At 48.9% G+C, this 14085-nt stretch overlaps 1 protein-coding gene across 1 annotated transcript in view; it reads right to left on the bottom strand.

The window, feature by feature from the left end:
* Window positions 1-10334, bottom strand: part of Tulp1 (TUB like protein 1) — a 16419-nt gene extending 6085 nt beyond the window's left edge. Inside the window, exons 1-11 of the mRNA XM_008840099.2 lie at window positions 10288-10334; window positions 10128-10179; window positions 9703-9778; window positions 9453-9605; window positions 8880-9020; window positions 7654-7752; window positions 7167-7286; window positions 6826-6941; window positions 3228-3233; window positions 2971-3141; window positions 2743-2855 (exon numbers count right to left, since the gene is read on the bottom strand). Of these exons, the coding sequence (XP_008838321.1) occupies window positions 2743-2855; window positions 2971-3141; window positions 3228-3233; window positions 6826-6941; window positions 7167-7286; window positions 7654-7752; window positions 8880-9020; window positions 9453-9605; window positions 9703-9778; window positions 10128-10179; window positions 10288-10334 (1094 nt within the window). The remainder of the gene's footprint in view (window positions 1-2742; window positions 2856-2970; window positions 3142-3227; window positions 3234-6825; window positions 6942-7166; window positions 7287-7653; window positions 7753-8879; window positions 9021-9452; window positions 9606-9702; window positions 9779-10127; window positions 10180-10287) is intronic.
* Window positions 10335-14085: the final 3751 nt, after the last annotated feature.

Below are 14085 nucleotides of genomic sequence, written 5' to 3'. Positions count from 1 at the left end.
ACATGCAGGCAATACACTCATACACACAAAATAAAAATAATAAATAAAAAATATTTTAAAAAAACCAAAAACATTCTAGGGCTAGGGAGAGAAGTCAGTGGTAGAGCACTTGCTTAGCATTCCTGTCACCCTAGGTTCAATCTCCACCGGCACTGAAAAATAAAGCCAGGTGTGGGGTGGGGCACACCTGTAATTACTGCACTTGGGAGAGAGGCAGGAAGAGCAAGAGCTCAAGGTCAGACTCTACTATACAAGATCAAGACTAGCCAGGGTTACATGAGACCCTGTCTCAAAAAAATTCTATCTGGGCTTGGTGGCACATGCCTTTAATCCCAGCACTCAGGAGGCAGAAGCAGGTGGATCTCTGTGAGTTGGAGGCCAGCCTGGTCTACATGGTGAGTTCCAGGCCAGTCCGGGCTACATAGTGAGACTCCGTCTCAACAACAACAAATCTAAAATAGGGCTAGCAAGATGGCTCAGTGGGTAATGATGATTTTCTCATAAGCCCAACAACCTGAGTTCAAACCCCAGAACCCACACAAAGGTGGAGGGAGAGAACAGACCCCACAAAGTTGTCCTCTGACTTCCACACATATGCTATGGCTTATGTGCCCAAACACCAACTTTTTTGGGGGGGGTCTCTTTGAGACAGGTCTCCCCGTATCCCAGCTGGCATGAAACTCACTACGTAGACCAGTCTGACCTCGAACTGCCTCTGTCTCCCAAGTGCTGGCATTAAAGGTATGCACCACCATGCCTGGCTACATAAACATTTTTTAAAAGGCGGCTGGTGGCCGGCCATGGTGGTGCGCACCTTTAATTCCAGGGAGGCAGAGGCAGGCGGATATCTGTGAGTTCAAGGGGTCAGTGTCATCCACAGGGATTGCATGACACGGGTGCACTTACCTACATGCAGACAATACACACCAAAAAAAAAAATTTAAAAAAAATAATAAATAAATAAATAAATAAATAAATAAAAGGGGGCTGGAGAAGAGGCTGGAGAGATGGCTCAATGGTTAAAAGCAATGGCTGCCCTTGCAGAGGACCGAGGTTCCATTCCCAGTACCTATATGGCAGCCAACAACCATCCCTAACTCCAGTTCCTGGGGATCCAACACCCTTTTCTGACCTCCTTGGGCATTGTACACACACAGTACACTTACATACATGCAGACAAAACACTCATAAAATATAAATAAAATAAAAATAATTCAAATTTCACCCTCTCTCTTCCTAGCTATGTGCTCCTAGGAGAGTCATTTTGATTCTGAGTTTCAACTTTCCCACTTGGTTTTTAAAATTTTTTTTATTACATTTTGAGTTTATTTATTGTGTGTATGTGTGTAGGCATGACATTTGTGGAGGTCAGAGGACAGCTTGCAAGAGTTGGATCTTTCCTTCCATCATGTGGATCCCAGGGCTTGAACTCAGGTTGTCAGGCTTGGGGGCAAGCACCTTTACCTGCTGAGCCATCTTGCTGGCCCTCAGTTTTCCCACATGTAAAACAGGTATAGCTATAATTCTCTCATTTAGTTGATAAATGGTAAAACAGGTCAATATTTGGAAGGTGTTCAGAACTATGCCTGATATATAAGTAGGCCTCTTTTGTTATTTGTTACATTTTGTTAAATATATAAATAAATAAGGCCTTTCTACTAGCCCTCTTCTCAGACTTCTGAGAATTAGCTGAGCTATATGGGAACCGATCCTAGTCATCTTCACTCATTCATTCAGTAAATATTGCTTTTGTTTTTTCTGTTTCTTTGTTTTGTTTTTCTGAGACAGGATCAACTCACAGAGATCTCCCTACCTCTGCATCTCAAGTACTGGGATGAAAGGTACGTGCCACCATGCCAGGCCTGTTTGTTTTTGAGACAGGGTCTCAAGTAGCCCAGGCTAACTTTGAACTGGCTATGTAGCTAAGGATGACCTTGAACTTCAGATCTTTCTGTCTCTACTTCCCAAGTACTGGGTTTATAGGCATGTGCTGTAACACCTGGTTTATGGGGTGCTGGGAATCAAACCCAGGGCTTTGTGCATGCTAGGCAGACACTGTATCAACTGAGTTACAGCCCCTTTTTCTCATTTTTTAAATATTTTATTTTATTTATTATTTTTATTTTATGTGTATGCCTGTATTGCCTGTATGTAGGTTAGTGCACCCATGTCGTGCAATGCCCACAGAGGACAGAGACGCTGTTGGATCCCCTGGAACTGGAGTCATGGACAGTTGTTAGCTGCATGTGGGTGCTGGGATTCGAACCTGTGTCTTCTGCAAGAACAGTCTGTATTCTTAACTGCTGACCCATCTCTCCAGCCCTTTTTCTCATTTTTTAAAATACGGTATGATGTAGCCCAGGATGACCTCAGATTCCTTTCATAGCCAAGGATGACCTTGAATTCCTGATCTTCCTGCCTCCACCTCCCAAGTGCTGGGATTGCAGATGTGCCACATGGCACCCTGTAGTAAACCTCCCTTAAGCAGCTGTGTTCCAGGCACTAGCCATTCAGTGACAAGGACCACAGGCGTGGCCTTGCCCTCCTGGAGACCTGTTCTAAGTAAGGGCCTTGGTCACTACACACTCTGTGGGCCCACCCCAAGCCCACAGAACCAATTTAGCACGATCCCCAAGCGATTAGTGCCAGTCACCCTGGGCTGGGAGGGGGGTCTCCAGAACACCCCATGTGGGGACACTTCCAATAGGGGTGACTGGGGGTAGCTCAGAAGCCAAGCTGCACCTCAGCTTCCCAATGAAATTCTCCCCTCCCCTTGACAGGTTGGTGGGGTCACTGGAGATGAGGTAGTTGGCTGTCTTGCTCCGTTTACGTTTCCTGCCAGCCAGGAGAAACACCTACAAAGGGGACAGATGTGACAGGGTGAGGCAGAGGATGGAGCTGGGGGACCAGCGTGTCCTGATTGTCCCGAGTGCATCCTGACTCCTACACCCCTCAACCCTTTGCTCCCACCTTCTTCTCCGTGTCCAGATGTAGGAAGTAGGAAGGATACATTCCACGATCCATCCCCTTCTTGTCCCGCGTCAGCCGGCAGCGCACTGCCCGGCCCTGGGGCGCCGGCTGCAGCACAAACTCCCGGGGTTCACCCACCTCCAAAGGGGGAGATGGGGTCCTCTCTTCCCTCTGTGTAGGAGGAGGGTGCATCTGCCAGGGTACCCCTCTCCCCCATTTCCATCTCTACACCCCAGGCAGGGCAAGCCACCACTCACCACTTTCTGCAAGAACAGAGCCAGGTCTAGCACTGGAGACTGGAAGCTGAGGCACCCCGGTCCCCCACATCCCCAGCAGCCCAGCCCCATAGTAGAAGGTTCAGGAACTCTGTGATTTAGTATAAGTATTTAGCTGGAGTCAAGAGCCGAGACGGTCAGGGTTCAAATCCAGGTTCAATCACTAAGAGTCTGTCACTGGTTATGGCTTTCTTGTGTTCCTTTTCAATTTTTATTTATGCATATGAGTTTTTTGCCTGCAGTATGTAAGTGCACCGTGTGCTTGTGGTACCCTGGAAGGTCATAAGAGGGGGTTTGGATCCCTGGAACTGGAGTTATGGATGGCTATTAGCCTCCATGTGGGTGCTGGGACCCAAACCTGGGTCCTCTGCAAGAGCCCCTTGTATTTTTGCTGTTGTTTTGTTTGGTTGTTTTTTTGTTTCTTGTTTTTGCTTTTTTGAGACTAGGTTTTTTCATGTAGTCTGGGCTGGCTAGCTTCAAACTCACTATGTTGTGGAGGCTGGACTTAAACTCCTGATCCTTCATCTCTCCCTCCTAAGTGCTCGGGTGACAGGCGTGAGCCACTGTTCCTGGCCTTTTTTGTTTTGTTTTCTTTTCTTTTTTTTTTTTTTTTTAAATCTTTTTGAGCCAGGGACTCCCTGTAGCCCCAGCTGGTCTAGAACTCACTATGTAGACCAGGTTGACCTTGAATTCACCAGGCTGACCTGCCTCTGCCTCCCGAGTGCTGGGACTAAAAGTGTGTGCCACCATGCCCAGCCTCCTGGCTTTTTTACTATTGTTATTTGTGTGCCTGCATGTGTCTAAGTGCACCCGTGTCATGCAATGCCCACAGAGGTCAGAAATGGGCTTTAAATTCCCTTGGAACTGGAGTTATGGATGGTTGTTAGCTGCCATGTGGGTGCTGGGACTCAAACCCAGGTCCTCTGCTAAAATAGCCAGTGCTCTCAACCACTGAGCCAGCTCTCCAGCCCCTTGTGGTGTTTTGCTTTTTTTTTTTTTCCATCCTTTTTGAGACAGGTTCTCCCTGTAGCCCCTCTGTCCTGGAACTCATTATGTAGACCAGGCTGGCCTCAAACTCACAGAGATCTGCCTGCCTCTGTCTCCCCAGTGCTGGGATCAAAGGCGTGTACCACCATGCCTGACCCTTGTGGGGTTTTTTTGAGATGGAGTCTCACTATACACAGGCTGGCCTCAAACTTGCTCTGTAGCTCGAATTGGCCTTACTGAAAACTTCTTCCCTCAACTCTCAAGTGATAGGAGTATGGGTGTGTATCATGCCTGGCTTTCCGTCCTCATTAACCCACTGGGGTGGCTGGCCCATTTGTATGGAAGTTGGGGTCACATCATACCAGTAGGCAAGGTCTCTATGAAGGGGAAGCAAGATCTCCAGCCAACAACTGTGACTGAGCCACTTTGGACATAGGCTGACTATTTCTAGCAAGTCTTTCCCGATGACCCACTGAGATCACATTTAGGTGTCCCTAGAATTCTGACTCCTAGAAACTGAGTAGGAAAACACACATTATTTGAAGGCACCGAAGCTCTTTGTTACACAGCAAGTCATAGCTGACTCATGAATATGTCTGCTCCTGGAAAATTTCCTAGGAACTCGTTGGATATAGAAGGCACAAGGTGAGACTGGATGGCCTTTGTCCTGGTGTTCTGTCCCTAACAGGAAGGGAGCTAAGACCCCAGGCCATTGGGAGAAAATAGCCTACCATGCTGGGGGTGGTTCAGCCCCTGAGGCTCTGCCTTATCTGTGTGCACTGAGCAGCCCTGGTGTGCTATGGCCCTGTCATTTCTACACCATGTGTGAGGTGAGGCACAGCCTGGGGCCCTCGGTCAAGGGGCAAATGACCATTTTGCCTCCATTCTAGCCAGCTTCACAAGAAGTTTAGGAAACTCAAGACTATGTCTGGAATGTGAGGTAGAAAAAGTCGGCGCTTATTCAAACATTTCCACAGCTGTGAATTTTGAAGGCCTACTGTATTAAAGGCTATTCTCCCCTAGGACACCATACGGGGCCTTGCAATTTTTACATCAGCATCTGCTGATCTTGGTTAATGTGAATCAGCCCCCCAAGACCTGGCACAAACTAATAAACTCACAGAGCTCAGACCAGGGCCCATGTGTTGCTCGATCAGCTGGTGGAAATGTGTTCCTCATAGACCATCACTTTCAGTGAGGCCTCTCCAGATTGTGTGTGCCTGATCGTCTCTGGGTAGGGACAATAGTCAAAATACTTAGCAATGTGTCTCAATTGTGTATAATGTCTAATTAGGATGGGCACTGTAGACTTAGGGGACGATTCTGAGGCCTTCAGGAGCCTGGGATTAAGTGCTTTTGTTTCATTTTGTTTTTTGAAACAGGATCTCAAGTAGCCCAGGTTGGTCTCAGGTTGCCTATGTAGCTGAGGCTGGCCTTGAACTCCTGATCCTGTTGCCTCCACCTCTCACATACTGGGATTATAGGCATGTGCACACACACAACTAGAGGTTAACTGTTTAGATCTGGGAGGCCTGATCCTGTTGCCTCCACCTCTCACATACTGGGATTATAGGCATGTGCACACACACAACTAGAGGTTAACTGTTTAGATCTGGGAGGCTGGAGTCTTGGGGGTGAACACAGAACAACAGAATGGAAATATTTTAACAAGTGCTCTGGGTAGCTGACTACCAGCCAGTCAATGTCCCCAAAGATGTGTAAAATGGACCCCTCTGAAGACAATCACGGTGACAGATGTAATTCTAGCACTAAGGAGATTCAGGCAGGAGGAACCGGAGTTTCAGGCCAGCCTGGGCTACATAGCAAGACCTTATCTCAACCTTTTACCCCCCCCCAACATAAATAAAATAAAATGACTCAGAGGTTAAGAGCACTGGCTGTTCTTGCAGAGGACTCTGGTTTGGTTACCAGCACCCACATGGCAGCTAAGAACCATCTGTATCCCCAGTTCCAAGTGATAAAATGCCCTCTTCTGGCCTCTTCAGGCATTGCATACATGAGTGCATGTACATACATGGCAGACAAAAATGCTCAGCCACATAAAAATAAATCAATCAAAAAATAATAAGAGAAAATAAAACAGGTCCCTGCCGGGGCATAATAGCGCACGCCTTTAACCCCAGCACTCGGGAGGCAGAGGCAGGTGGGTCTCTGTGAGTTCAAGGCCAGCCTCATCTACATAGTGAGTTCCAGGCCACCTGGGGCTACAGGGAGACCCTGTCTCAAAAAGATCCCCAAAAATAAATAAATAAAACAGTGCCCCTCTGCCTGTGTGCTCAGCCTCTCTGGTACTTTAAGGTTTGTGATGTCACTGGATGGCTGTGGAGGGACATCTCCCACTGTGGCTGATCGTTATATTGCAGAGGGGAGGCCTTGGTATCAGAGTGCACAAGGTCCATGTGTGGCCAGTCCTAGCCTGGCCAATGCCCCTTCTGTTTCCATAAGCCTGGTGTGCCTGGCCTTTGTACCCTGTCATAGAGGGAGCCAAGTCTTAACTGCCAAAGTGGTGTAGCCCACAAGGCACACACTCATCACCAAGTACAGGGAGGCCCTTGCCCCTCTGGGTCCCCACCTTTTTGCCTTTTCCTTTCGCTTTGCCCTTCTGGTTGCTGTTCTTGGTCACAGCAGCTCCTTCCTCCTCCTTCTGTTCCTCCTCCTCCTTCTCTTCCTCTGAGCCTTTGGGGAGGCCTGAGTATGCTGGTGAAAAGAATATAGAGCCCTCACCCTGGTTGGCCAGGTGTTCCCAACACCCTCATCTCCCTTAAATCTTTTCCACAGTCACAAAGAGATCAACCCATGTTCCCATCAGAGCCTCAGAGAGGCTAAGACACCTGCCCGGGGCCACGCAACTGTCCAGCTCTGAGACTCAATGCTCATCCTGTACTGAACGGAGCATTCCCTCCAGCCACCCACCTTTCTTCTTAATGGCCTTCTCAGCTGGGCCACCTTCCTTCACCAGAAACATGGCTGCTGGAACTTTCTTCTTCACTTCTGCTGGCCTCCCGGAAGGGGCCTTGTCAGTCTCCCCAGCCCCTGAAGAGAGGATATTGAATAAAATGGTTAGGGTCCCACCACACTGAGTTTCCCAGTCCCCTCTGCCCATCGGGTTCAGCTTTCTTTTCTTTTCTCTCTCTCTCTTTTTTTTTTTTTTTTTGGTTTTTTTGAGACAGGGTCTCCCTGTAGCCCCAGCTGGCCTGGCACTCACTATGTAGACCAGGCTGTCCTAGAACTCACAGAGATCTGCCTGCCTCTGCCTTCCAAGTGCTGGGACTAAAGGTGAGCGCCACCACACCCGGCTAAGGGTAGCTGAAGAGGTAGCACTCATTTGTGGTGCTGGGACTCAAACCTTTAGCGTTCGGTTATTAGCCTCAGCCTTTAACAGCTGTGCTATCCCTCCAACCCTCACCTTTCTTTGCCTTTTTTGTCTTGGTCCCCTCCCCGGCTTCTTTCTTCTTGGTGCGCAGGGGTTTCCGAGGGGGGTCAGGGCTCCCCAGGTCCCCTGGAAGTAGGAGATGGGGGGAGGGGGGGAGTCAAGCAAGGCTGAGACTCACCTTCCAACCCCCTCATCCTCCCTTTAGTCCCCAGGGACTGAAGGCCTGATGAGATTTCAGCTGTAAAACCATCTGTTAGTCTTGTGTTAGTTTGTCCTGAGTCCAGAAAAGAGCTGGATCTTAGGGCTGGAGAGATGGTTCAGTGGTTAAAAGTGCTTGCTGCTCTAACAAAGGACTGGAGTTTGGTTTCCAGCACTCATATAGGGTGGTTCACAACGGCCTACAACTCTAGTTCCAGGGGACCCAACACCCTCTTCTGACCTCCATGGGTACCCGGAACCATGTGGCACATACTCACACAGACACATAAATAAAAAGAAATTAATTTTTTTGTTTTATTTTTATATTATGTGTATGAATGTTTGGCCTGCATGTATTGTGTTGTGTAATGCCCTTGGAGGCCGGAAGAGGGTGTTGAATCCCCTGGAACTGCAGTTATGGACGTTATTAGCTACCATGTGGGTGCTGGGAACCCCATCAGGGTCCTCTGCAAGACCAGCTAGTGCTCTTAACCACTGAGCCATTTCTCCAGTTCCCCCCACACATTTTGACTAGATGTTTCCGGGCAGGTACCCAGGCCTGGAACCATCACTGAATTTATTCACAGACTTCTTTTTATTTTAATTGATTTTATAAAAATCATAACACTAAGCCAGGCGGGGTGGCGCATGCCTTTAATCCCAGCACTTAGGAGGCTCTTTGTGAGTTCGAGGCCAGCGTGGTCTACATAGTGAGTTCCATCCAGGACAGCTGGGGCTACAGGGAGACCCTGTCTCAAAAAGACGAAAAAAAAAAAAAAAAATCATAACACTAATCATGTTGAGTCATAGCCAAAGTCACAAGGAAATCAAAATCCTTTTCTTCACTGAGCACCCTGTGGGTGGCATGAGGGGCTGAAGGTGGTACTGATTCCCCTTAGGGACCATTGGTGAGTAGAAATGGTCAGAGGAAGGACAGAGCCTCTGCACAAGGCTTAAGATTCTGGTGAGCTTTGGGGTCTCAGCTGCCTGCAAAAAGAGGCTCCCTGACCCTCGGGGGAACTCTTTCTGCCTGCCTGTGGGCTCCCTGCACCCACCTCCTGGGCCCTGGGCCTGGGCCTTCCTCTCCTTTTCCTTGAGTGGCTTTTTGGTAGGCAGAGGACTTCCCTTCTCTTTGTCCTCCTCCTGGTCGTTGTCAGCCAGGTGGTCATCCTCTTCCTCCTCCTCTTCCTCTTCCTCTGTAGATAACATTCCTCATAAGGTGGGCTACAACTACCTAGCTCCTGGGGTGGGGGGCAGCTGCTGGGGGAGTGGTAGAGGGTCACCCCTTTCTGGAACAGGGCCTGGGACCTTCTGGTACCTTCCTGCTGTGGGCTGCTCAGGGGAGGCACCCTGTGCCAGGAACAGCCCCTCTGCAGATCTTTCTGTCACCCCCATCACCCTCCCTTTTGACCCTCCTCCCTGAGTTTTCCCTTTCCCCTGTCCTTGTCATCCATCTGAGCTGCCTCTGACTCCAGGCTGGACCTCAAGGCAATACCTTGACCCCGGTGCCTCCCGTTTCCCCAGATGTGAAATGGGAAAAGAGCAAGTGACCCCTCGCTGCCGGCAGGCTGGGGCCTTGGCACCCCCTGGGCACCTGCTGCCACCCCTCGCTCCAGAGCCTCGCTCACCGTCTTTCGGGTCTGGGGCATGGGCAACCAGAAAGGTTTCCCGGGTGTCGAGCTTCTTGGCCTCAGGGTCCCGGAGGAACTTGGCATAGACAGCGTGAGCTGCGCGGGCCTGGGCGGGGTCGGCGGGGGGCTCCCCACGTGGCCTCCTGCGTGCTACGCGGGAGGGGCTCAGTAGGGTCCTCCCTGGGAGCCCCCCGCTGGCAGCATGCCCCTTCCCCCATCCCGAGCACCCCGGGGTGCCCTCACCCACCTCCAGCTCTATGAGGCTTGGATTCTGGAGACTCGGGGATCTTCTTTTTCCTTAACTTCTGTCCTTGGGTGGGTCGCTACACAATGGGGGTTCAGGGGGAGAGAAAGAAGCAAGGGGGGGGCTCCGAGGCTTCCATCCCCCTCTAATCCCTTGAGCCTCCAGAAATAGTCTCAGATTATCCCCAGGGGCGCTGCAACCCCTTGTTGGGGTAAGGGGATGGCCCCTTCATGGTGCAACCATGGCCACTTCCAAGGCCCAGAGCCCCCCAAGTCCCCCTGGGCACCCTAAGTCCTAAACCCTCTTTTCTTCCCCCAAGCACACTAGGCTTGCCTAGTTGCAGACTCTAGTGAACGGACGCACCCCACCCCACCCCGGAGCACACAGTGGGGCATCTTTGTGCCTCCTTTCCAAGTGGGGTGACATACCTGCTTGGGGCGCCTCTGGGGCTCAGGGCTCTGCAGGTCCTCCTCATGTCCGCTGAGGGTACAAAGGGGCCAGAGAGTCTCCTCCTTGCTGTGACCCCACGCCCCACCACCGCAACACCTGGGCCCTGGGGTTCAGGTACGGTGCTGTTGGGGCGCCCACCTGTCTGAGGCCCACACCTCCCGGAGGGTCTCGTCCTGCAGAGGCATGGTGTCTTCTGCTGGCTCCTCTCGGGGCACCTCTCTCCTGTGCCCTGCAGCTCCCCACCTCCTCTCCCCAGGCGCTAATCCCCGCTCAGCTTCTGCACACCTGCAGGCTCTGGGTGGAGCTGACACCCAGAGCCCATTGACCCAGGCACCTATTAAGGGTCTGGACCCCCCCCCCCCCCAACAACAGCCTAAGGGACAGGGAACCAGTTTCTACCCCATCAGAATTTGAGTGGTCAGGGGGTGGGAGAGGAAAATGCTAGAGCAGATTATGTTTTGCTGAGATGATCTCCGGGTAGCCCAGGCTGGCTTCCAGCTTACTGTGAGTCTGAAGCTAGCCTTGAACTCCTGATCCTCCACCTTCAGCCCCCAAGTGCTATATTACAGACTCACACCAGCTCTGTGCTTATCTTTATTTCTGTTTTAAAAGAATTGGTGCTGGAGAGATGGCTCAGTGTTTAAGAGCACTTGCTGCTCTTTCAGACAACCTGAGTTCAGTTCTCAGCACCCACATGGCAGCTAACAACCATCCTTAACTCTAGTTCCAAGGGGTTCAATGCCCCCTTCTGGTATCCTCAGGTATTGCCTGACTCAGGTGAACTTACGTACATTCAGGCAAACACTCATACACATACAATTAAACAATTTTAAATTATAAAAAGAACTAAAGTCATTGAGTGTGGTAGCCTCACTTTTAATCCCCATGCTCAGGGGGCAGAGGCAGACAGATCTTTGTAAGACTGAGGTCAGCCTGGTCTACATTTCCAGTTCCAGACCAGTTGGTGCTACAGGGAGACCCTGTCTCAACAAAACAAAGCAAAACAAAACAAAACCAGAAGATAATAAAATAAAATAAATCTTAACAAAACAAAAACAAAAACTGGCAAAACAAAATCAAGCAGATAGGATTTATTAATACTTAATATATGGTTGACAGAAGTATATGCATATAATTTACAAAGAAATGTGGCCAACTAGGTTATATACTTTAGTTTTTTGTCGTTGTTGTTGTTGTTTTTTTGTTTTTTTTGTTTTTGTTTTTTTTGGTCTTTTTGAGACAGGGTCTCCCTGTAGCCCCAGCTGGCCTGGAACTCACTATGTAGACCAGGCTGGCCTTGAACCCACAGAGATCCGCCTCCCTCTGCCTCCTGAGTGCTGGGATTAAAGGTGTGTGCCACCACACCGGGCCTTAAATTTTTAAATTTATTTTTATGTGTATGAGTGTTTTGCCTGCATGTATCTAAGTGCACTTGAGCATGCAATGCCCCTGGAGGCCAGAAGAGGGCATGGGATCACCTGGAACTGGAGTTACCTACAGTTGTTAGCCAACATGTGGGTGCTAGGGACTGATTCTGGGTCCTCTGCAAGAGCAACAAATGCTCTTAATCATTGAGTCATCTCTTCAGACCTAATTTTGAATATTGCAGAAGATAAATCATTGCTGGGCTTGGGGACACATGCCTATAATTCCAGTACTCAGAAGGCTGAGGCAGAAAGATCACAAATTTGAGGACAGCCTGGGCTACAAAGATGCTCTGCCATCTCAGAAAAGCAATACCAACAAACTGGCTGTACAAGCCTTTAATCCCAGCACTCAGGAGGAGAGGCATGCCGCAGTGTTCCAAACTAATCAGAGCTACCGTTGTGACTCCAATTCCAGGGGAATCCATAGCCTCCTCTGGCCTCCATGAGTTTGCACACACGTGGTACACTTACATGTAGGCAAAATGCTCAAACACATAAAATGAAAATAAATAAATAAAAATTAAGAAAAAAAAATGGACTGGAGAGATGGCTCAGCAGTTAAGAGTCTCTCTGCTCTTGTAGAGGATCTGGGTTCAGTTTCCAGCACCCACATGGTGACTAACAATCATCCATAACTTCAGTTCCAGGAAAATTTGACACCCCCTTCTGACATCCATGGGCATTGCATTGACATGGGTGCACTTACATACATGCAGGCAATACACTCATGCACATAGAAATAATAAATATTTAAAAAAACAAGAGTTGGGTATGATGGCACATGTCTTTAATTCCAGCATTCAGAAGACAGAGGCAGGTAGATCTCTACAAATTCAAGGCCAGCTTGATCTACATAGGAAGTTCCAGGTTAGCCAGGACTAAACAGTAAGACCCTGTCTCAAACAGAACAACAACAAAAACCCCAAGTACCCTAAAACCAAATAAAAGCTAGCAAGATGGCTCAGTGGGTAAAGGTGCTTGCTGCCAAGTCTAATGACCCGTATTCAACCCCCAAAACACACACGGTGAAAACAGAGATCTGACTCATGCAAGCTGTCCTCTGACCTCCACATGTGCACTGAGGCACGCATGTGTGGACAGACAGACACACACACACACATACACACAAAATAAATAAATAAATGTAATTAAAAATAAAGATGAAAACAAATAATTATGCCAGTCCTTCTAGAGTAGAACGAATTGGAATTTCTTCCCTGTGAACACCAAGTTTCAGTCCCTTAGGAAATCAGGGCAGCCTAAGGGTTGGTGGCTTGGGGTGGCGTCAGGAGGGGACATCAGGAAAAATGCTCAGATTTGGGTCAGGGGTGACTTTAGGATTTTGAGTTAAGATCTGGCTAAGCCGAGCGTCCAGGGTAAGGATGAGAGTCAGGTCTGGAACAAAGCTAAGCTCCAGGTCCTTTGATCTGCCTCCTGTACTCTAGGCTGGAGGACAAACAGGCTCCGGCTCTATAATTATACCTTGTTTTGAACTCAAAGGCACATTTTTCAACCGGATCACTGGCGTTAGTCACCAGACCCAATCCACATGAATTTAAGCTGCTTTCTAAAATTAAATTCACTTTCAGAAAACTTACCTGGCCCTCCCAGTTCATTCCTGTGTCTCAGAGAGGTTAAGTCATTTGACTGAAGCCACGCAGCAGGTGCTTAGTGGAGCAACAGCATTGGCAAAGCACCTATTATGTGTACTGTCTTTTCTTGTGGTACTTCTAGTCCTTTGGAAATTTTGGCAGGTCAGTAGACACGTGACCTTGCCCCTCTGTGGCTCTGCTTTTTAGCACGACTGTTAACAGCACCTAACTTTGTAGAATTTTAAGAATTCAGGGCTGGAGAGATGGCTCAGCAGTTAAGAACACTAGCTGTTCTTGCAGGAGACCCAGGTTCGAATCCCAGCACCCACATGGCAGCTAACAACTGTCTATAACTCCTGTTCTAGGGGATCTGACACCTTCTTCTGTCCTCTGAGGGCATTGCACGACACCAGTGCACTTACCTACATGCAGGCAATACACACATACATACAAAATAAAAATAATAAATAAAATATTTTAAAAAAAGAATTTGGGGCTGGAGAGATGGCCCAGTGGTTAAGAATACTGGCTACTCTTACAGAGGACCTGGGTTCAATTCCCAGCACCCACATGGCTGCCCACAACTTCCTGTAACTCCAGTTCCAGGGGAATCCAAAAGCCTTCTTTTGATCTCCATGGCATTGCACGACATGAGTGCACTTACATACATGCAGGCAATAGACTCATACACATAAAATAAATAAATAAATATTTTTAAAAAAATTAAAAAACAGGGGGCTGGAGAGGTGGCTCAGCAGTTGAGCACTGACTGCTCTTGCAGAGGACCTGGGTTTGATTCCCAGCACCCACATGGTGGCTACAAACCATCCTTAACTCCAGTTCCAGGGGAATCGGAAACTCTCTTCTGACCTCCGCAGCATTGCACAGCACGGGTGCACTCACATACATGCAGGCAA

This window comes from Nannospalax galili, unplaced genomic scaffold, assembly GCF_000622305.1.
Source record: "Nannospalax galili isolate Female #2095 unplaced genomic scaffold, S.galili_v1.0 scaffold538, whole genome shotgun sequence".
NCBI lineage: Eukaryota > Metazoa > Chordata > Mammalia > Rodentia > Spalacidae > Nannospalax > Nannospalax galili.
Note: the sequence above shows the minus strand (reverse complement) of the source record. Positions and strands in the feature narration are given on the sequence as shown.